This window comes from Patella vulgata, chromosome 6, assembly GCF_932274485.2.
Source record: "Patella vulgata chromosome 6, xgPatVulg1.2, whole genome shotgun sequence".
NCBI lineage: Eukaryota > Metazoa > Mollusca > Gastropoda > Patellidae > Patella > Patella vulgata.
The window spans coordinates 33,795,331-33,818,047 of record NC_065884.2 but is presented as its reverse complement, the minus strand read 5'-3'; the positions used below and the strand labels follow the sequence as shown (position 1 = coordinate 33,818,047).

The 22,717-nt window shown below is 34.2% G+C and overlaps 1 protein-coding gene across 4 annotated transcripts in view; it reads right to left on the bottom strand.

The window, feature by feature from the left end:
- Positions 1-22,717, bottom strand: part of LOC126825420 (phosphatidylinositol 4-phosphate 3-kinase C2 domain-containing subunit alpha) — a 684,289-nt gene that overhangs the window by 146,275 nt on the left and 515,297 nt on the right. For 2 of the 4 annotated variants that reach the window (XM_056101570.1, XM_056101572.1), the window contains exons 1-2: positions 11,263-11,513; positions 5,991-6,147 (exon numbers count right to left, since the gene is read on the bottom strand). In XM_056101570.1, coding sequence (XP_055957545.1) covers positions 5,991-6,116 — 126 coding nt within the window. In that variant the 5' untranslated portion in view covers positions 6,117-6,147; positions 11,263-11,513. Of the gene's footprint in view, positions 1-5,990; positions 6,148-11,262; positions 11,514-22,717 lie in introns of those variants that run through there. The other 2 variants (XR_008788423.1, XM_056101571.1) reach the window with 1 other exon arrangement.

The following is a 22,717-nucleotide window of genomic DNA, read 5'->3' as shown; positions in this document are numbered from 1 at the left end:
TAAAAGTCGTATAACTCATTATTCATAATGTAATACTATATGTATCTATGGGGGTATTTAGTTCGGTGAATTTTGTTTTGTTCAGTGTATTGAATTGAAGTCGTTACCTACAAACGATTGACGGTTAGATTTAGGACAATTGTAGGTACCTTGCAAATAAACTCTGTCAATAACATAAAATTGTTTGCTGAATTGTCAGATATTCTGGTTGTTTTGGATATCTAACCATTAGCAGGCCAGAAAATACCAATCGGTTACGTGCGGTCGCGCCAGCTCAAAAACACGCAATCGATTTCCTGGTTAAGCAAATTGAAATACCGCTTACCTTAACAAATTTCATTTATTCACATTTGATTAATTTTTATACAGGATGACTTTGTGACACAGGTCTAAATTATTTGTATATAGCACAAACTCCATTTATTCATTCTTAGCATTTCATTTCTCCATCTTACCAGTACTTTGACAGATCACGTATTGACCAGTTGCAAGCAGGTTAATTTAAAAATGCCCCCCCCCCCCACCTCTAATTCTTTAAATGATTAAAGTTATGCCATAATATTGAAAGCGTACCTTTGGATTTTCAAACACAAAATGAGAAATGAGTTTGACTATTTAACATGTCAGCTATATTTCCAAAGAATTTACTACATGTGTTCCTTTTACTATAGCCGTGCTGTATGGTAGTACCAATGACCCGTATGTATGTCTTCAACTTTGACCCCCATAGTGCCTGACTGACAGAGTGGTGTATCTGGATTCAACAGCTACGAAAAGAGGCAAGAAAGACAGTTTGTAAAGGTTTTAACAGGAATATTTTACTTGGTTTCTGATAGACCTGGATTTCAACGAAACATATGCCCACAGCAGCTAAGTCGTCCGAGCAGGCAACTAGAGTTGTCGCATATTTTTTCTATCGGTTATGAAACATTTATGATACACTAATATCTAATTAAGAGTAACAACTCATTAAGTAATTATCAGAAAATCATTAGAATTTGTTTTGCTTTTAGTTTTGCCCCATGCTAACATATAGTATACAAAACATTTAATATCATGGATTTAGCTGTTCAAGCTATCAAAATACATTGCAAATGAATATACTTGTTCGTCTAAAGATCTTAAACTCTGTGTATCAATCTTAAGTCAATCGGATCATAACTTTGGTGTCTAGAGCATCCACAAGATCACTGAGCTTCTTCATCTCACAGCTTTAAACACCGTGTATAAATTTAAAGTCAATCGGATATTAACTTTAGCCTATAGAGCGTCCACAAGATTTTTCAAAGTGATCAAGGGTCATAACTCTTGTAGTAATTATTGGAAATTGTTTAAAATCAATAGACTTCTTCATCCCATGACCTTAAACACTGTGTATAAATTTAAAGTAAATCGCATATTAACTTAGGCCTCTAGAGCTTCCACAAGATTTTTCAAGGTGATCAAGGGCCATAACTCTGGCAGTAATTATTGGAAATTGCTGAAAATCAATAGGCTTCTTCGTATCATGACCTTAAACACGGTGTATAAATTTAAAGTCAATGGGATATCAACTTTAGCCTCTAGAGCGTCCACAAGCAACTGTGGCCGCCGGACGGACGGGGGCAACGACAATATACGACCACGTTTCCATGTGGGCGTATAATAAAGGGTAAACAAATTTGATGCAAAATTTGTCATTCCACTCAAAAACTGTATTTTTTCTGTTACAGGTAATAATACTCTTCTGGATGGGTGATGGATTTTGTTTAATAATCTTGCTGCAGATTAGTTTTGGCTGCAGATTAGTTTTGGCTGCTGTTTTGATAAATCTCTTTTGGTCGAATTCCAAATCCCCCTCATGAATTTTCATAACATTCTCGAAGAATTGTCCCGGTTCTTCGCTTAATCATTACATCCTGTCACATTGTTTGCCCATAATACATTAGCATGCTCTAAACTCAACCATTCCCAAGATATTAGAGTTTTAAGGTCTCCAAAGGCGGCCATGTTGGATTTATACTAAAGATTGGACTATAGCGTTATGACGTCCCATGGACGTAATTTGGAAATGTTTTTCTGATTCTTAAGTAGCAGTTTCCTATCTACCTGCAATACATTTACACCCTCTGAACTTAACTATTCCCGATATATTGCAGTTTTAAGGTTCCAATGGCAGCCATATTGGATTGATGTCAACTGTTGGACGTATGACATTATGACGTCTCAGGGACGTCATGGGTTATGCTTTTTTTGATTCTTTGGCACCACTTTTATATCTACCCCTAATACATTTACACCCTATAAACTCAATCATGGCAGCCATATTGGATTTATGATAATTGTTGGTCATATGATGGTATGACATCACAGAGACATCATTTAGCTATCTGTACCACTTTCCTATCTACCCGTAATACAATTACACCCTCCAAACTCAACCATTCCCGAGATTTGGAGTTTTAGGTACCAATGGCGGCCATATTGGATTTATGTTAATTACTCGAAAACTTATCTTTTTATTTTGGGCGATTTTTGTTTGGGTGACCTCCAGGGACCCCTCTACCTGATTCTGTCGAGAATTTTTTTTTTTGTTTTTTTGTTTTTGTTTTTATTGACTGAAAGATAATTTCTACAGTAAGAAATATATAATCAAATAGCAATAGTAGTGTGGGAGTTTTCATTTTTTGAAAATCCCTTTATAATAGAACTAGCGAACGACATGCTTCAAAACTACTTCTAAGATATTGAAAGCACTCTCTACTTTCGTGTTTAGGACTGTTTGAGCACTGAACATCTATTTATTTACCATATTACATCAATAATTGTTGATTCTCATTATTTATTGTCAGAAGTCCGCCATGCTTGATTGGAGCCTTGAGCTTTTGCTACATGCTCTCTGTTTGGCTACGCGCGACCAATCAAATTGGCGTTTGAATAGTACTGTCTGCGCTGATCACATGAGCGTTTCGCGAGTAAGAGGGTATATAAGCAGCCGAATTCATCACTTGTTCTTGTACCACGGCCATGGAGTAATATAGGTACGGGAATAGTAACTATTCCATTTATTAGCCGGGAAAAGTAGCTTTTCCGCCATGTTAATAAACTATATTTAATTTTGGCCGTTATTTGTCGATGATTAAAAAAGTATTTAAATGTCGTGATTTAGTTAGGTTTAGTTATGAATTCTTCGCGCTCATACATTTAGCATTTAAAGTGGCTTTCTGCGTTTTCTAATATTACTGCACTTTCGGTTCGATTTTGTTTTGTATTTATACTCGTCGATCATACTTGGTGTGGGTCACTCTCGCGAAGTGATTCTGTGGAGCTTTTTTTAATTTGCGGACTTTTAGTTTTATTGTGCGGACTTTGTGCAAACCGGTACCTGCATTGTTTCGTGTGTAATGACTGTGCCTGCCATCTGAATTTTATTTTGCTTGACATAGCCAGAGACAAGGCACATAGCCACGGTTCTTTAGATTTTTGATTTTCCACGAATCGTCGGAGATATTAGGCGCCAAATTTTGAAAATTAAATTTTTACAAAAAACTTTTTTATTCATGAATATTTTAATGTGGTATTTTACCCAGGGTTAAAGAGTCATCTGATTTGACCAAAAATGGCACCATTTTTTGTCATCGTAAATTTCCTTGACCCCCATTGGCTAATTCAGTTTTTCAGTCCTGGATTAATTATTTATTGCTCGATTTGTATAAAACAAAGTTCATATGCTCCGTAATCCAAAATGTCATTTTTTTTGTTACCGGTAAAGTTACCTTTCGGCAACGAAAGTGACGTAAATTTAGCAAAAACTACAATTTTGACAGTTCGGTACCACTTTTTGAAAGCAAATATTATTTTTTTCAAATCTGGTATGACTGAAAGTGTGTGCCCTGTAAAGGCGCAGAAAACATCGGGCTCAGTTTTTTTAATTTCGATTTCGTTTTCGGGTCATTTTGATTTAAAGGTGAAAAAAGGTGTAAAAATGAGCTATTTACAACCCATTCAGGCTTTTCATATTTTAAAATATTTCTTCGCAACTTTCATAAACTTGTAGCATTAATCCATACGAAGAGAATCTATCTCAAAATTAGTTTGTAATATGAGCAGTTGCCGAGAAATGGTCAATTTTGCATGAGTCACTCTTTACGCTATTGTGTCTGTAAAAGAGTCAATTATTATTGGATTTTCATAAAAGTGACACCATTTGATGCATAATGTCAATTGTGACTAGTTCAACTCAATTTAACATTTTCCATGTCACCGGAAATGACGAAATTTGGGTAAAAACTGTATTTATAGCCTTAGAAACAAATAATTTATTGAAATGAGTCGTATTTGTTGTTTGTTTAATATTTTGATATTTGATTCTAATCAACTAATAGAATGAACCCATACGATCATATAGGTATCACAAAATGGTTTCTAACTTGTTCAGTTGTAGAGAAATAGGTAATTTTCAACAGGTCACTTTTCAAGGTTTTTTGTCCATAAAAGTGTCAATTATTATTCGATTTTCATGAAATTTTCACTATGTGATACCTAATGCCATTTACGATTTCATACAAGTAATTTAAGATTTTCATTATCACCGTAAGTAACGTCATTTTGGCAAAAACTGTATTTTTAGCTTTCAAAACAGATATTTTATTCAAATGAGTCTGAGTTGTTATGTTTTTAAAATTATGATATTTGATTCCAATCAACAAATAGAATAAACCCATACGATCATACAGATTCCAGAAAATGGTTTCTAACTTGTATGGTTGCAGAGGAATTGACGGTTTTCTACAAGTCACTTTTTAAGGTTTTTGGTCTATAAAAGTGGCAATTATTATTCGATTTACATAAAATTTTCACCATGTGATGCCTTATGCCATTTCTGATTTCATAAAACTAATTGAATATTTTCATTATCACCGGAAGTACTGTACACTTACATGTAACAAATATATAAAATGAATTGATATTGCTGGATTTGGTTGATTCGGCGTCCATTTTATTTGATGTGTGCAATGATGAGGTGGAAACCTGTTTAATGGTTTCATTGGTACCGGAAGTGACATATGTTTAGGGTAACGTGGCACCGGTGAAACCCGTCATTACTGCATCGCAGTTCTAGTTTTACTTTGATATTAATATCTATTGCGACATTGCTTTTTGTCCATTTCGCGAAACTGTTCTTTTAACATTTCGAGTAGATCAACTTTATTTTTCGATTCCCTTCTATCGTAATGCGCATGCAAAGAACATGTCAATATCTGAGTTATGCAAATGTTTGTTTTTATTTGGTTGGTGGGTGAGTATGTGTTTGTTTAGGGGGTGAGAGGTGGGGATAGTCTTTTGTCATGCATCTGGCGATCGTGTGACGCCTTGGCATGGTGAAAGCCTTCAGTCTTGCAAGCAAGTCTAGTTATCATTATTATTACAGCATATTTACAGTGCGCCTTTTCATATAACATGTTCAGGGGCACTTTACAAAGTGACAATGTAATCATAAATAAACAACAAGATTATGGACATGTTAATGATTGTAAACAGAGTCAGTTAAAAGCCTGATTAAATAAATACGTTTTAAGTTGTTTTTTCAAAGAATATAGAGATGTACAACATCTTAAACTAAATGGTAGATTATTCCATAAAACAGGTGCTTGAGCCCTGACCATAAGAGACTAGTTGAACAGTTTTGGGCTTTAAAAGTAGTTTATCTGATGTAGGTAATGTTCGGCCAGGTGTATAAAGTTCTAAAAGATCTGAGAGGTAAACAGGAGCTAAATTATTTAAACATTTAAAAGTAAGTAATAAAATCTTAAAATCAATTCGATATTTAACCAGTGTAAATTATATAAAACAGGAGTTATGTGGTCATATTTCTTAGTTAAACATGTTTTGTGTAGCCTATTCTTATTAATTTTACCATTTTTAAAAACTTAGGTCTTGTTTAAATGAATGAATATGAAAATTTTTCTGAAACATGGAATGAAGAATATTGTAAATGAAGTAATACTTACAAGCATGAAGAGACTGTAGAACAAGTCATGATGTTTACGTATAATATTAAAAGCTTGCGAACACAGATCAATAAAATGTTGAAACTGTCCAGTTTGTTTATCACCATCATTAATAACGTATACCATATCAGAAGTCAGAACAAAGGGAACACGATCTCTGTCAAAATATAAATAGTATGACAGATATAATGGCCAGCGCTTGTGAGAACATTCAGAGACTTAAACATATCCAGTAGACTTGTCGCTTAACCCTTTCAATGCTAGACGTAAATCCACTGCCTGTGCTAGACCCTTTTTTGAGGAAAAAAGGGGGGTTGGAACTGAATGCCAAACAGTACTTATAGCTTTTATGAAAAATCTTTTTGTCTTTTGGGATGGGCATGAGGTTGGGCTATGAGGAAAAAATAGAATTTTGGAAATTTGCATAAATATGTAGTCACGTGACGTCATGGTGGCCATTTTGGATTTCTCATTTCTCACTAAAGCTAACACGAAAACAAATTTTTCTCCATGAAATACTTATGAGATATTGTTTTTTTCACTGGATTTTGATAAAGATATATAAAATGAACAAAAATATCAATAGCAGCCATGAGCAATCCCACCACGAACACGTGCATCATGTCTCCCGCTGCCATGACCACGTGTGGATTGCAATACCTTGTTTTTACTTTCACTTTCATCCCCAAGTCCCATATCATTATCAATATAGTCAGTCAATAGATCTACATACATGTTCGGGACTCAGGAATTGCCTACGTCTTTTACGATCCTGCAGGCCAGCATTATTATCAACATCAGAATTGTCAGAATCTACTGCAGACACAGGGCTATCGTGTTCACATTGGGATTGTTCATCATGCACGGGAGACATAGCCAGCCATGGGCGGAACATCGCGCAACAAATCACACACTTCATAATACCAATCACTGTCCTGACTACTATCATTATCAAGTAACTGGAAACGAATTATGTGTATCACCCGCCTCGAAATTGTTCACGTGTTGGTCAGCTAGACGTCATTCAAAACTTCGTCGAGAGTGCATCGTCTACATGGTCACTATGCACTCCACCATTTTACGGTTTGCCGCTTTGAAACACGTGGAAATATGTTCTAGTGTATAGAAAATACAATAGATGGCACTTGCAGTTACGGTACTAATTTTAGCGAGGGCTTTACTGAGTACACGGTAATACCGGGTACGCGTATTTTACCGACATTTTATAATACCTGGTACTACCGGGTAGACGCAATGAAACGGTGGAAACGGTGGAAAAAGAATCTATTTAGACTTGGATATTTATGGTAAATGGAATTGAGATCTCCAAGTCAAATTTTGTGTACTCCAGTAAAAGTCAAAAAGTTTGTGAAGTTTTAAAATTACATATCTTTACGCTTGTGTGTGTGTGTGTGTGTGTGTGTGTGTGTGTGTGTGTGTATATATATATATATATATATATATATATATATATATATATATATATTAGAATAGTTAATGAAAGCTGCTCTTTGGTAATATATAATTGAAATTAAAGATGGCAAAATAAAACTACATTTTTTTGGTAACGTTTTCACAGGGATAGCGCCTCTTTAGGCATTTATTAAACAATAATTCAATTAACAATAGTCTATGACGTCACAATGTCATAGTTACATGATAAAATTATTATACAGGCAAGGGTAGTTATTTCTTAGCCTACAGACTACAAATATCCAATCCCACCACAGTCTTTATTTTATTTAATTTAATTATTCTCTTATTTAGAATTAAGTTTCGGGTGGTACTTCAATAAAATAGCTTTCTTTTGCCTCCAAGAGGTCATTATCGTTTATTAGAAGGTTTTTACCCGCAATTTGTGGTAATTAGTCAATTGCTGCGCAGGCATGTAGAGCCGTGTCAGAACTTTAATGCAAACCTTTGAGAGACAAATTTTATAGTAAAGTGTTCTATGCGTCAATCTCCCTAACTTTAATTTTTGAAGACATCGATCAGGGTTGTTGAATCCAGTGATGCATATCTGTGGTCCTTTTTAACTCTATAATTCCCGCCTGCTCTATCTAATATAGAGTGGCCCACACACTCAATTAGCATGTATATAAACTGACCTGTTTTAACAGCATGTTGTCACGCGGATCAAAACTTGGTTTATGAGAAAAGTGCTCTCACGGGCTCGCTCGTGCACTGTAAGCAGCAAACAGTCGCCCAAAATAGACATTCACGGGACAATATACATTCACTTATTTATCAATGAAGCCATGTAAAAAAAATTATTCTTTACTCGTTGGACTTATAAAAATAAGTAGTTAAGAACTAGATTAAAATTTTGGCTAAAACTCGGCGATTTAATTTCTAAGTTAGTTGATTGTAACCAATGACGTATATATTGTAAAGGTTCTCGGTTCAGAGTCAACTCATGTAGTTTCGCCCTTTTTCTATCTTTTAAATCCACTCTCGTGGCAACATACCGACACTGCAAGACTGTGAAAGTTACTTTTATTTAACCGTAAAACTCTGTTGTTAGTGGGCGCTTTAGTTACTTTAGAAGTTACATTGTTGCTAGCTCTAAATACGCAGAAAAAAATTGAGACTGGAAATTAATTGAACGAAATTATTTTCCCTAGTCTCGATTAACCAGACGTGTATGATTAAAATAAAATGACTGTACTGGTCACAAGACTCGGATTCTAATCATTTTAGGGCGCAGCGAATTTGGCCTCCGGTTTTGTGTCAAATTTAATAGGAGGATGCGCCATTATGGCTATGCCATTCGTGTTTAGTATCCTTATGCATTCGCCATTTCTAACATGGTGGTTACAAAACGTTTCAGTTATTATAAATCCAGCAACAACTCTTTTTTCTAGAACTGAAATATATTTCCCAAAAGACGCGCATTGACTGTTTCATAATTATTAAAAATATGAAAACGTGACACAATGCGTCTTACTTTCGAGAACAATAGCTATAAAACAGAAATTTCCAGATTGATACATAATACGACACAACCAACTATAAGTGGTAATTCAAACACAAAGGATATATTTAAACATAAATTTCTCTAACATTTCACTAAAAGATCCCCATTGTAGAACTTCCAACTTATTATGTAGTCATTGCCATGCCGGTTGTTTTTAATAACAGAATTTTCCAGTCATATAACAGATCAAAGAATTTTTCAAGACGCATTGTAGCGTATCGACTTCTATTTTTGGATTATCTGGCACGACAATTAGCCCAATCATATCAAAAAGCATGCAGTTCCACCTTGAAATGGGTTCAATGGATTTACGGTTTATTCTATAATTTATAACACAGTTTAGAGCACAATGTGTAGGAGTCGCATTTTTGACTTCTAAGTAGATTCTTATACGGAATTCCGGATGCAATGCTAGACATTTGGACCACTGCTGCCGAATCGATTTGAAAATGCTTAAGGCTTTTTTTCTTTGCGCATGTCGTGTGCTCCTCTGTTTTTAATGTGTGTGATTTTTATATTTGTGATAATTATTTCAAACAAAATACACGTAGGATTATCATAAAGGATATTTAACATCTACAATATGAGAACGGTAAGCACTCTCTACATACTGCGTTTGTAAACCACGAAATTCACCCCTTATTAGAAAGTTTTAACTATAGTCTATTGCATGTAAACGTTAAAAAAATCAGCTCAAAATACAGACATCTCTCTCTCTCTCTCTCACTAAGGGCTGCGCACGCGTACAAATGTTAAATTCAATCAATTGTACGTACGTAAAAAAACGAAGAAAGCCGACTGCGGAAATTAAGAATTCGTTTTTCAGAGCAAAATTTGAAACTTTGATGTGACCAAGAAACATAACTCTTTTTAATGAAAAAATCTACCGCTGTAACGCTACTTGGCCGATCAACTTTTCCATATTATTAGAAAGTCCCATTCAAATGGCCAAATCACACAAATATTCAACTTAGCAATAGTTTAATTGTTAATGAATGATGATTTTAACGGTAAGTCTTATCATATTTGTTAAAATAAGCCCCAAATATAGCTCGTTTATTGGATTTTTGTTATTTGCACGAACCACCCTATCTAATAATGGATTTAGTACGTTATTAAAATCGCCTCCAATTATTATGTTGGAGTTTTCATTTCTTCTAGAATTGTTTCTATTTTATTAAGAATATGTAAGTAGTATACCGATTGTTCTAAGTTGTTTACAGGACTATAGATGTTGAAGAGGATATATTTTTCATTACTTATTAATAATAATAAAGCAGTATAATATCCTTCAACATCTAAATATTCCTTTAGGATGTCAAAGCTGTCTTCCACTTTAAATAGGATAGCAGTTCCAGCTGAGTTGGATCTATTGTGTGAGAATACAGCTCTACCACCCCATTCTCTAACCCAGGAACCCTCATCATCCTTTATGCTATGAGTTTCTTGTAAGAAGCAAACATTACATTCTGTATTTTTTATCCAGTTAAATACCTTTTTACGTTTAGTTTTATCACGTAAATAATCCCCTAACGTTTAATGATAACAGTTCTAACTTGGCCATTTTTGTTTTAATGGGTTGGATGCAATAATTGACGGTAAAGCATATGCATACCCTGAAATGTGATTACATTTAATACAATGATAAGTTACTCTAATATAAAAATGCTTGTAATTAGAATTTTGTAAGTTTCATTATGTTTTTCTTTTCAAATATACAATATATAATATACCGATAGTATACAATTTTTTCTACATTTACATCAATTAATTTTCGTAAAGCTATAGAGAATTTACATTCTTTGTGTATATTCAAGGTGAACATGTTACTAAGATGCAGATTCGAAGAGGGTGGTGATGGGGGAGTGGGGGTGTGTCTTAGTTATTTATAATTATCTGTTGATACAAAGGAAGATGATTTTCCATTTGATGTGGTTCCTTACAATATTGAAATCATTTTAATGGTAGGAATTATTTATACATATTGGTTCCTGAACATTACTATTGCCTCTATATAATAATCATTATAAGATTCACTTTAGGTTTTTTATTAACTGAATTTAACCATATTTAACATGTACAGCATCATTATCTTATAATATTTATATCTATTTAGAAAGTTGATTTGTTAATGAAGTGTGAATACATATCATTTGAATTTTATTTTCATGCAGTAGATCGAATGTCCGAATTGATCACATTAACAACCTATCTCTTTTTACAGGTTTATGCTGGGGTGGAGATAAAATGGCCTTTTGAAATGGGTTTCAATATACACATATAAAGATAACTTACAGTTTGAGTCCTTCAATATAACAGTTAAATTAATTTATTTCATTTAGTTTTATAGCGTTCCTGTTTTTTCATCACGAATGTCTGTCATGAATTCATCTATTTGTCTAGCTATTTCCGGAGATGCATTGTTCAACTTGTCTACAACTTTTTGGACCTCTTCAAACAGTTCAATTTTAACACGTTTCTTCCCTTCCAGCTTCGCATAAACATTGCAGTTATTATACCAGGACGAAACTCCATCTAATGATTTCGGCCTGTTTATTAATCCTCTGTTTTTAAAAGTTATATCATCAAATATCATGAAGTTATTGATAAAGAAAGCTTTTCGTTTAAGCATCACCTTAGACTTTGATTCACTATTTAAAAATTTAACTAAAATTAGTTTAGGTTTGTCACTATATTTTGAAGGCAGTCTGTGTATAGCCAATAAATGGTCTGGCGATAAACTAACACCTGTAACAAGGTTTTCAGCGGTTTCTTCTCTTATCCCAAAAACCTTCACATTCAGTTTTCTCGAGTATTGTTCGTTGTAATTTGCCATACTAATTGCTTCATTATTTTTCAGTTTGAGTACATTTTGATATTGTTTTATTTCAGCTATTTCTCGTTGTAAACTTTTATTTTCAGCAATAAGCTCATCATTTATAGTTTTTGACTCTAGGTATTTTTCTTTCAGGTCATTAGATTCTTCAACCAAGGCTTTTATATCATTTTGAATTTCAGTTTTTACTTGATGAAGGATAGTAGTCCTTAACTGTTCAATTACATCTTTTATGTCGTCTTTTGTTAACATGTTTTTGAAGTTTTGATCCATTTCATCCCTAAGAGATGCTATATTTTCATTTATTTCTGTAGACATGTCCAGACTTAGGTCACTGATGTCAGATTGGGTGGAGTTTTCTCTAATTCTCTCATGTGGTGGTCTATTTGCTGAGATTTTTTTTCCTTCTTTAGATGTTATTGTTAGATCTGATTTCTGACTCATTATAAGTGTCTAGTTGGGTAGCTTGTAAAAATAAACTCACAATGTCAGGCTTGTTTTCATAAGTACAGTTCACTATTGGTCTATTTTGTCCACTGATTTTCAGCTCACCTTACAAAAGTTAGCTATTTCATATAGTTTTTTTGCTAATAACTTTTTAATTTGTACCTAGATTTTACTTAAAATTTCACAATCTGTTCTTGGTACCATTACACTTATTATTACCAACTTCCTACATTTACATTACAATAACATCACATCTATGAGCTTAAATAACCAAGAGCACTTTATACCACCATTACCTGGCTGCCATCAGTGTGTTCACAGGGTTCACAAAATAAAACAAGGGCCATAACTCTAGAAATTATTGACGAAAATTGCTGAAATTCAATAGACCTCTGTTTCACAAATTTAAATGATACATATAAATTTCATACATATCGGATGATAACTTTCATCAATCGAGCATTAACATGGTTGAACAAAGTAAAACACAGGCCATAACTCTAGAAGTAATTATTGTAAATTGCTGAAATTCAACAGGCTTCGTGGTTGCACTAATTTAAATAATGCATATAAATTTCACAAAGATCGGATGATAACTTTCGGTGTTGGAGCGGTCACAAGGTTCAATAAAGTCAAACAAGCCACAATTCTAGACATAATTAACTGAAATTGCTGAAATTCAATAGGATTCTTCTTTTTACTAACTTAAATGGCATATATAAATTTCATACAGATCGGCAGATAACTTTAGAGGTTAGAGCATTCACAAAGTGCAAAATTCATACAGATACGATGATCAGATTTGAAAATATGGCATGTCAAAAATCAAGTATTTTTGTATTTTGAGCCTTTTTGGACGCCTTTATCAAGAAAACTACTCAAATGATTTTTTTTACACTTCCACTATCAAGAATTCCATAAGACTTTGAAATAATTGGAATAGCATAAAAAAGGGACTGAAAATCGAAAAAAGTCGAAAAATCATGAAATTTTGGAAAATGCTCTATTATTTTTTTATTTTAATAGATTTTCAAAAAATTGTCCCATAGGAGGTCTTGTGCATAAAGCCATCCAATAAGACTTTGAAATAATTGGAATAGCATAGAAAAGGGACTGAAAATCGAAAAATTGTGAAGTTTTGGAAAATGCTCTATTATTTTTATATTTTAATAGATTTTCAAAAAATTGTTATATGAAATTCAGATAGCTGACCTAATTCCGATTCTAACGATGTATAATATTAGGCTGTGATTTAGCCCCGAAAATCGTTTCATCTCGTCCCAGCAAATTCCGGGTGAAAATCTGACGCTTTGTTACATAATTTAACCAGTAGGCTGTCACTGTCTCATACTTTTCTGTTCTGATGCATTGCACAATACGTCTTGCACTCGAATTACGTCTCGAACTATATTTGTCAAGTGTAGCCATAATCGAGTGAAAAAATCAAATTCTAAGCCAATCAGAAACCATAAAAGCAAAGATCGTCATAGGTCAAGGGTCAACAGCCATAAATAGACCAGTGAATACCTTTTATGAGACGGAACACGTTGGATTGTTTACATTTGTCTGAGAGAATTTCTCTGCAAATATGCCGGGATTACTGGATAATATCACCTGTTAAATGTTGCATTGACACGGTAAAGATGACTTAACCCTGATCTGTGGCATAAATATGGCCAATAATTAGGAAATAGCACCAATGATTGAATGAATCTTTTATTTTCTGGAAACAAGTATTTCTTCAAAACTACTTCAGTGAAACAATATCCAAGAGAAATATATACCTAATACAGATGAAAACGATTTTGGCATGCTTGAAATACTGGTTCGGTCTTATAATTATATATAATGCTAAGAAAAAACAAAAATAATAATACCATGTGATCTGATCGATACAATTAATAATAATTCACCTTCATCAATTTTACTATTTTTTTAAAACGAGAAAACAATAGACTTATTATAAGAGTATAGAGAGAGAGAAATGGGGTTTAACTTCCACTCGACACAAACTATGTAATTTTGGTTCAATTTTATTCCAATAATTCGCTTGCGTGTAGTGGTCTTTAGCAGTGGGAGGAAACCGGAGGACCCGGAGAAAACCCATGAGGTTGGACAGGCCACCCTTCTCCTTGTCAAGTACAACCGTGGAATCTAAACCATGCCAGTGGACTCAATGACAGACCTTATGATATGCTACCCATTCGGCTACCCAACCCCCTATAAGAGAGTATAAGATTACATTTATTTAAAGAAAGAAATTTAAAAAAATAAACAAATGCAATTATGTAAATTTCCTCGTACACAACAATACCATACACCACTAGTATTAATGAAAAATGTATATAATAATAATAATAACATCATCATTTTTTAAAGTGTATTAATACTGGAGAATGGTTTCTAATGTGCTGTTCAGGTTCTTATATTCACAGAATACATGTATTTACACAGAGATCAGGTCTTGTGCCCATATACACTGTACAAAATTGAAAGATATATACCAACCAGTAAATAAAAGTACATATCAGAGAAAAACAAATAGTAATTACCTAAGTAAAATGGTTCTAGTAAAATGAATTAGAAATGAAATGGTCTAATGAAGATGGGCATATACGCCATACAGTGTGCTATAAAGCAAATTTTGCCTGGGCATAACACTATGGCCTACGTTTATATCAAATTACAACTGCCAAGGGATCTTTTTACGTGCACACCAATGTATACACAGGACCTTGACTAGACTGCTGTCCTTGTGCCTTGTCAGCCCTCCGCCTGCACCACTGACAAGGGGAAACCGTCGGAAATGAATTAGAATAAAAAAGTAAAATAGAAACATATAGTAAGCATAAAGTGTCAAAATATAATATGAAAATTTATTGACATGTACAGTACATTTAAGTAAAACATATTTAAAATATGTAATATTAAAAAAACGCTTACAAAAATACATGTATACAGGTGTAGGCCTACTCACATAATTTCATCAATATCATCATCACTATTAAAATCAATGTCACTGTCAGCATAGGTTTGGCTGTCACTTTTATATTCGAACAATGTACACAAAACCATACAAGAAAGTTTTCACTTGTAACAAGTACATCTATTACTGATCTATCTGTAAAATGGTAATGCAGCTTGATTTACATTCACATTGAAAATTTTGTTTGGTGCTTGATCTCTAGTCACCCTAACCCTGTCATTTGTTCAATAGAGTTTAACAAGAGGGGTTTAAATTTCCACAGCTACAGTCAGGCAAGCTGGTAGGAATGTGCCAGAATATGCCTCCTTTTTGACTGGTGATTCAAAGGCAGAAATAATTCTTCATACATATTTTTTTCCAAAAAAGTAAGTGCACTTGTACCAACTCATCTATTTCGGTTCTAATTTTCTCCATAACATGGGGGTTGGATGGCTGAATTGTTAGCACGTGCGCACTGTATCATAAAGCCTGTCATTGAGTCAACAGGCGTTGTTTCGAATCCCCGGTTGTACGTGACAAGGAGTAGGGTCGCCTGTCCAACTTCGTGGGTTTTCTCTGGGTCCTCCCCTTTCCTCCCACTGTTAAAGACCCCTACGTGCAAACGAATTATTGAAATAAAAAAATTAAACCATATGTTAGTCCCAAAATGACCTAGTTTGTGTCGAGTGGACGTTAAACCCCATTTCTCTCTCTCCATAACAACTTGTTGGGTATGAGTACTGCACATTGTATTTCACCTCAATAATGATGACACAGTCTTAACCATAGTGGACTTCTGTCTTTGACTGAGTGGACTTCTCTATTGGTCTGAGTGGTCTTGGGCGGAGTAGTCCTTGGTCTGGGTTGTAATGCATTTGGGAGAATATCTTCATCAGCTTGCATTTGCAAGAAAATGGGGAAAATGTTAAGATATGATCCGATCCCCTTAAACAAATTAACCAGACCTATTATTTCATTCTCTTTTTCTTCTTTTTTTTCTGCTTGTTTATGTTTCTAAACATCACTTTCTTCAACAATTTAGGAATCGTGATAATGTTTCATACACAGTTTGGTAACGTGGAATGTGATAAGTAGGCCTAGTAGCCTCTACCATACCCCAGTGAGAGTTTTGTCTTCACATTCCTGCCTGGAGTTTTTTTTTTCTAACACTATTTATTCAATAAATATTTACATAATATAAATATAATATGTATAAATCTGGGATCTGAAAACAAGCCGGGGCTTATATAAATTCATCTCCCTGCCTGGAGTTCTGATTCAGCTTTGTCCAGCAAATCGGCATTTGTCTCCGGCACATTTCCATCTAATTTGATCCACTGGTTAGCACATACTTAAATTTTTCCCAGCTTGTCGCAGTAAACAGTTTTAGCTCAGTGTTTTAACAAAATGTACTCGAGGTATGCAGTTTTACTTTAGCTATCCTTCCGCCATGTACAAAACGTAAACAAAGAGCAGGTGACCTTTCACCACATGACCTGTTGAACTTTTCGTCGTGTATGTTTGATTGGCCAATTATGTCACGTGATCTGTTTAAACCGAGTCACCGCGAAATTCAAATACCATTGCACATTGACAAGTAAGCCCATATTTAATTTACGTTTTCTATCAAACGTCAAAGAATTAATAAAAGAAAAGTTGTGTGACAATACAAAGTAATACTAGAAAAATTAGATGATGTATTTTTTTTTTCACCCGAAAATGGTCGGGACGGAGAAACAGAAGCAAGCTAGCTAGAAATTTCACACCACGGCCTACATGTATTGAGTTATTGAAATTTAATTTTTGATATTTTGACATTTTCGCATTTATGGTACATTTGAACATGAGATTCCTCATGTTGATTTCATCTGATCAGATAATGTAATATATCACTATAGAGTCTTGCGATTATTTAATTCCCTGAACCAGATATTAAAACTATCACGACGATGATCTCCATACCAAAAGTATTAAAAAAATGAAAAAAAAAGGTTAAAAAATTGGCATTCTTGCGAAAAAACCTTATTTCCCCGTCGGATAGTAGCGGACCAAAAGAACTAAAGTGTCGTTGGATAGCCCCGTTACTGGGCTATCATATGACATCTAAATGATACGATTTCAATGGTTAGGGAATAAATTATGGTACGCCGAAAATATAGTATTTTCCGTTTTGGAGCATTTTGAGACGCTTTTTTCTCGAAAACGACACCTACGATTTTTCTTAAACTTTTTTTACTCAGAGTCCTATCGGTGGTCAATGGCGTGAGTCCAAAAACAAAAGCATTGAAATAATATAAGTGGTCCAAAAAGAGCCTCAATCTTTGAAAAAAGTTCAAAAATCCTTAAATTACTGAAAATGCTCTTCTATTTTTCTTTGTTTTGAAAACATGTCAATGGATGTTTCTGAAACTTCTGGTATAGAAAGTTAACTTGTTAGAACTATCCGGACAATGATCCAAAAACCGGAAGTAGTGGAAAAAATATCCGATATTTTGAAAAAAAAAAAAAAAAAGGTAAAATAATGGTGATCTTGCGAAAGGGTTATTACTACGCCAGATTTCACCAAATCTAAACAACTAAAGGCTCATTGGATAGCGCAAACAATGGACGGTCTTATGACATCTAAATGGTAAAAATTCGCTGGCAATATATTATGGGACGCTGAAAATCTAGTATTTTCCTTTTTTGAGCCTATTCAGACGCTTTTATCTCGAAAACTACTTTTATTTCAGTTATTAAACTTCTGTTACTTAGAGAGTCCTAACGCTGGTCTAGGGTGTGAATCCAAATTTAAAAGCCTCGATATAGTATAAATGGTCCAAAAAGGGCCACATTCTTTGAAAAAAGTCGAAAAATCGTTATACTTGTAAATCTAATGTACTTCTAATGGTATAAGGGAGGTAACTAGTCTTAAGCTAGATGGAGTCAGACTACCGATATTACTAGGGCGCAAATCTTACTTGATTTGGTCAACTATATTGGATAATCAACCACATAAAAATAAAAAAAAACTTGCTTTTATGCATGGGCAATGGAAAGTTTTGTCAAATATTGACATTGTGATTTCACGTGCATAATATGTAATCGTGAAAATATTTTCTTTTACTGACTTGGCTAATGAAAACGGGCATATATCATGGAGTTTGCTACGACGGATTATCTGCCCGGACAGCAGCGCTATGGTCTTTGCAGTGCGATTTCCACCCTGGGAGTGTAACTTTGTGATGGAATATGAAAGTCAGGGGCTACAGATCAGAGTTCCCAACACAGCCACCACTTCCCCATTTGTCTCACAAAATTGACGAGCATAGTATGCCATGCAGTGTGCTGTAAGGGATTATTTGGCTGGACAGCGATGGAAGCCTATTTCTCCATGATCAGAAACAGATAACCGAACACTAACTTATACCTGTGCCCCTCAATTTGTCTATATTTTCAATATCAATTTCCCGATTGAAAAAACAAATTTACATGAAAAAAATATAAAGACAAGGATCTTTGTGAAATATTATTTCTAATTACATAAAAACTTGTTAGATAATAATAACTTGATAAATGTTATTATCTTGTTAAAAATAACTCTAACACTAACCCCTAGGGGTTAAAAAAAATCTCAGTTCAAGTCATTTATTACAACATTGGTGTGAAACAACAGACAGCAAGAAGAAATTTCTTTTAAGACTTTTAGATTTAGATTGAAGGCTTAAAATGATTTTTTTACCCATATATGGCCAAAACGTAAGACAAAGAAATGTTGATCGCAAGCCAACTGATTTACGAGAAATTTCAGATTATTCCACTGAATAATGATCAAATGAGACTACAAAAATTCAACATAAATCCTAGTTACTTAATTTCATGGAAGCGGTTAGTTTTCCTCAATTACATTTCTTTTGCTGTTTTTATACGCCAACATTTTCATATGGACGTATTATGCCATCGCCCCTGGACGTCTGCCCGTCCACAATTTGCTTGTGGACACTCAACAGGTCACTATTTCTATCCGATTTTGACGAAACTTGGAATATAGGTCTATCTCCCAAAGCTCTCGGTTCCTTTCGATATTGGCATATATCGGACAATAACTTGCTGGATTATGGCTCCTGATTGTACGAAAAATCACGTTTTTAACTTGTGGACTCTCTAAGAGAATTTTTACCGAATTTTTTTTTTTTTTTAAAAAACGTATAAATTGATCACCGTTACACCCTTGTACGCAAATAATGTACAAAATATGGTATGTCTAGAGGACACAATGTTTACCGATTTTGATGAAACTTTAAATTTATGTTTATATCACAAAAATCTTGGTTCCTGTTGATAATCGCACATATCCAAACGTAACTTCCTGGATTATGGCCACTGATTGTTCGTAAAATCGGAATTTTAGCTTGTGGGCCCGCTACAACTAGAAGTCACAATTTGTATTCAATTTTAAAAACCGTTTAAATATATCACCATTACACATTAATGAAGGTTGAGTATGAATTTCATAAAAATCTGACAGAAACTGCCAGACAAAATGGCCGCTCCTTGTACGCAAGGTTGTGGACACTCTAGAAGTCACAATTTTTATCCGATTTTGATGAAATTTGAAATGTATGTTTATAATCTAACGATCGAGGTTCCTCTTGATATTTCCGCATATCGGACCGTAACTTCCTGGATTATGGCCTCTCCTTGTATGAAAAACCATGTTTTTAGCTTGTGGACTCTGTAGAGGTCACAATTTTTATCCAATTTTTAAAAACGTATAAAGTGATCACCGTTACACCCTCATGATGGTTTAGTTCTAATTTTGTGAAAATTGGACCAAAACTGCCTGACAAAATGGCCGCTCTTTGTACGCAAATTGTGTAAAAGTATGTAATACGAAGGTTGTGGCACTCTAGAGGTCACAATATTTATCCGATATATATTTATGTCCTAAAGTCCCTGTCGATATTTGTGCATTTCAGACCATAACTTTCTGGATTATGACCCCTGATTGAATGAAAGATAGGTTGCCAGGCAACGAAACATACGCCCACAGCAGCTAAATCGTCCGGGCAGTCAAGTTCAAACATTCTACCTCAATTAAAAGCAGAGTTGTTATGTTCCAAAGTTTTGACCAATCAAATTGCTTACTGCTGCTAGCCTAAGCAGAAAATTCTCACAATCAAACTTAGCCAAGGTAATGATATAATGAATCTATATTCAGAGTTTCATCGCTCTCACTTCATTATAACCAAAGTTATCGTGCCCCAAAGCATCAACCAATCAGATTGCTTATCTCTGCTTACCGTAAGCAGACAATGCTCATCTTTGAACTCCATCAAGGCATTGACCTAATGAACGCCTACACCAAGTTTGAACATTCTAACTCAATTAGAAGGAGAGTTATCGTGTTCCAAAGCATCAACCAATCAAATTGCTTATCTCTGCTTATAGAGCAGGAGTCCAGGGGGTTAACCTAGCTGAAAAATGTACCAATTTTCTCCTATATGGTATCAATGTATGTACATCTGGTATCATCAGAATGTAAGTCTGCCGGGTTTCTGGTGGTGGGTGTGGTATTCCACGCCCAAAATGCCATGCCCCCCAACTAGTCTAGATTAGCTCAAAAGTGTACCACATGAAAATCGCACAGAAATGTACCATACATCTTCAGGTATTACAAAAACACTCTGAAAGACATTTCTAGTGGTGGGGTACGCCTGACAGAGCTATGTAATTGCCAGATATTTGTAGTGATGGAGTATCCCTGACAAGAGTTGTATAATTTCCAAACCAAAGCTAGGCTAGATTAGCTCAAATCTGTACCACCTAAGACAGCTTTGGAATTGTTCAGTACCACCACAGGAATTATGAATGACCACTGCCAGACAGTTTGTGCGGTGGGTTGCCCCTAACAGACACGCCCAAAATAACATCTATATGATCGTATTGATCCCATCAATATGTCCATTGGAATCAAATATCATAATGTTAAACGAATAATAAATATAACTCACTTCAAAAAAAAAATTTGTTTTGAAAGCTAAAAATACAGTTTTTGCCCAAATGACATTACTTGCGGTGATAATGAAAATGTTAAATTAGTTCTATGAAATCATAAATGGTGAAAGTTTTATGAAAATCGAATAATAATTGACACTTTTATAGACCATAAACCTTGAAAAGTGACTGCAACCGTACAAGTTAGAAACGTTTTTGTGGTATCTGTATGATCGTATGGGTTAATTCTATTTGTTGATTGGAATCGAATATCATAATTATAAAAAAATTACAAATCAGACTCACTTGATTAAAATATCTGTTTTGAAACAAAAAAAACAATCATCCAACACATTGGCCGTTTTATTTTCCACTTGAATATATGGCATGACTTAGAGATCAAATCTTTTTCGAACATTCTATGACAATGCGAAATGTCCGAAGTTGTTTTTTTTCTAAATATTGCCGTAATATTAACAATAATTGCCGTATTTTAACATTTGATACATTTTGACATAGCCAGAGACAAGGCACCTAGCTACGGGTCTTTAGATTTTTGATTTTCGATGAATTTCAGAGATATTAGGTGCCAAATTTTGAAAATTTAAATTTTTACAAATTTTTTTTTATTAATGAATATTTCTTTATGGTATTTTATCCAGGGATAAAGGGTCATCTGATTTGAGCAAAAATGTGAACAATTTTTGTCTCAGTACTTTGCGTTAGCCGCCATTGGCTAATTCAGTTTTTCGGTCCTAGATTGATTATTTATTGTTTGATTTGTTGAAAACAAAGTGCATATGCTTCTTTTTCCAAAATATCATTTTTTTTTGTTACCGATAGAGTTATCTGTCAGCATCGGAAGTGACATAATTTTAACAAAAACTATAATTTTGACAGTTCGGTACCATGCCTTATGCCATTTCTGATTTATTAAAACTAATTGAACTTTTTCATTATCACCGCAAGTAATGTAATTTTGTCAGGAACACTTGTTTTACATGTAACAAATGTATAAAATGACTTGATATTGCTGGATTTGGATGATTCTGCTTCCATTTTATTTGATGCGTGCAAAGTTTGTGGATATCTATTTATCGGTTCCATTGGTACTGGAAGTGATGAGTTCTTGGGTAACATGGCACCAAAAGTGACATAAGTTCAAGGGTAACGTGGCACCAGTGAAACCTGTCATTACTGCTTCGCAGTTCTAGTTAGGCTTTCAGACTTTGTCTGAAATACTATTGTTTTTACTAAAATTATTATTAGGCTTTCAGACTTTGTCTGGAAGACTATTGTTTTTACTAAAATTATTATTATTATTATTTTTTCCGCGGGAACCTATTTCTCCATGATCGAAAACAGATATCGATCTGGGACCTAATTTTCTATTGGGAAACCATGTGGTGGCTACTTGATAAACTATTTTTGAAACTTCTGCGCAGACCGGAAGTGGCCGAATTTCGTGCGGTGCCAAAAAATTAAAAAACGGCTGTAGTTTCGTCAATTCTGTACCTATTTTCATA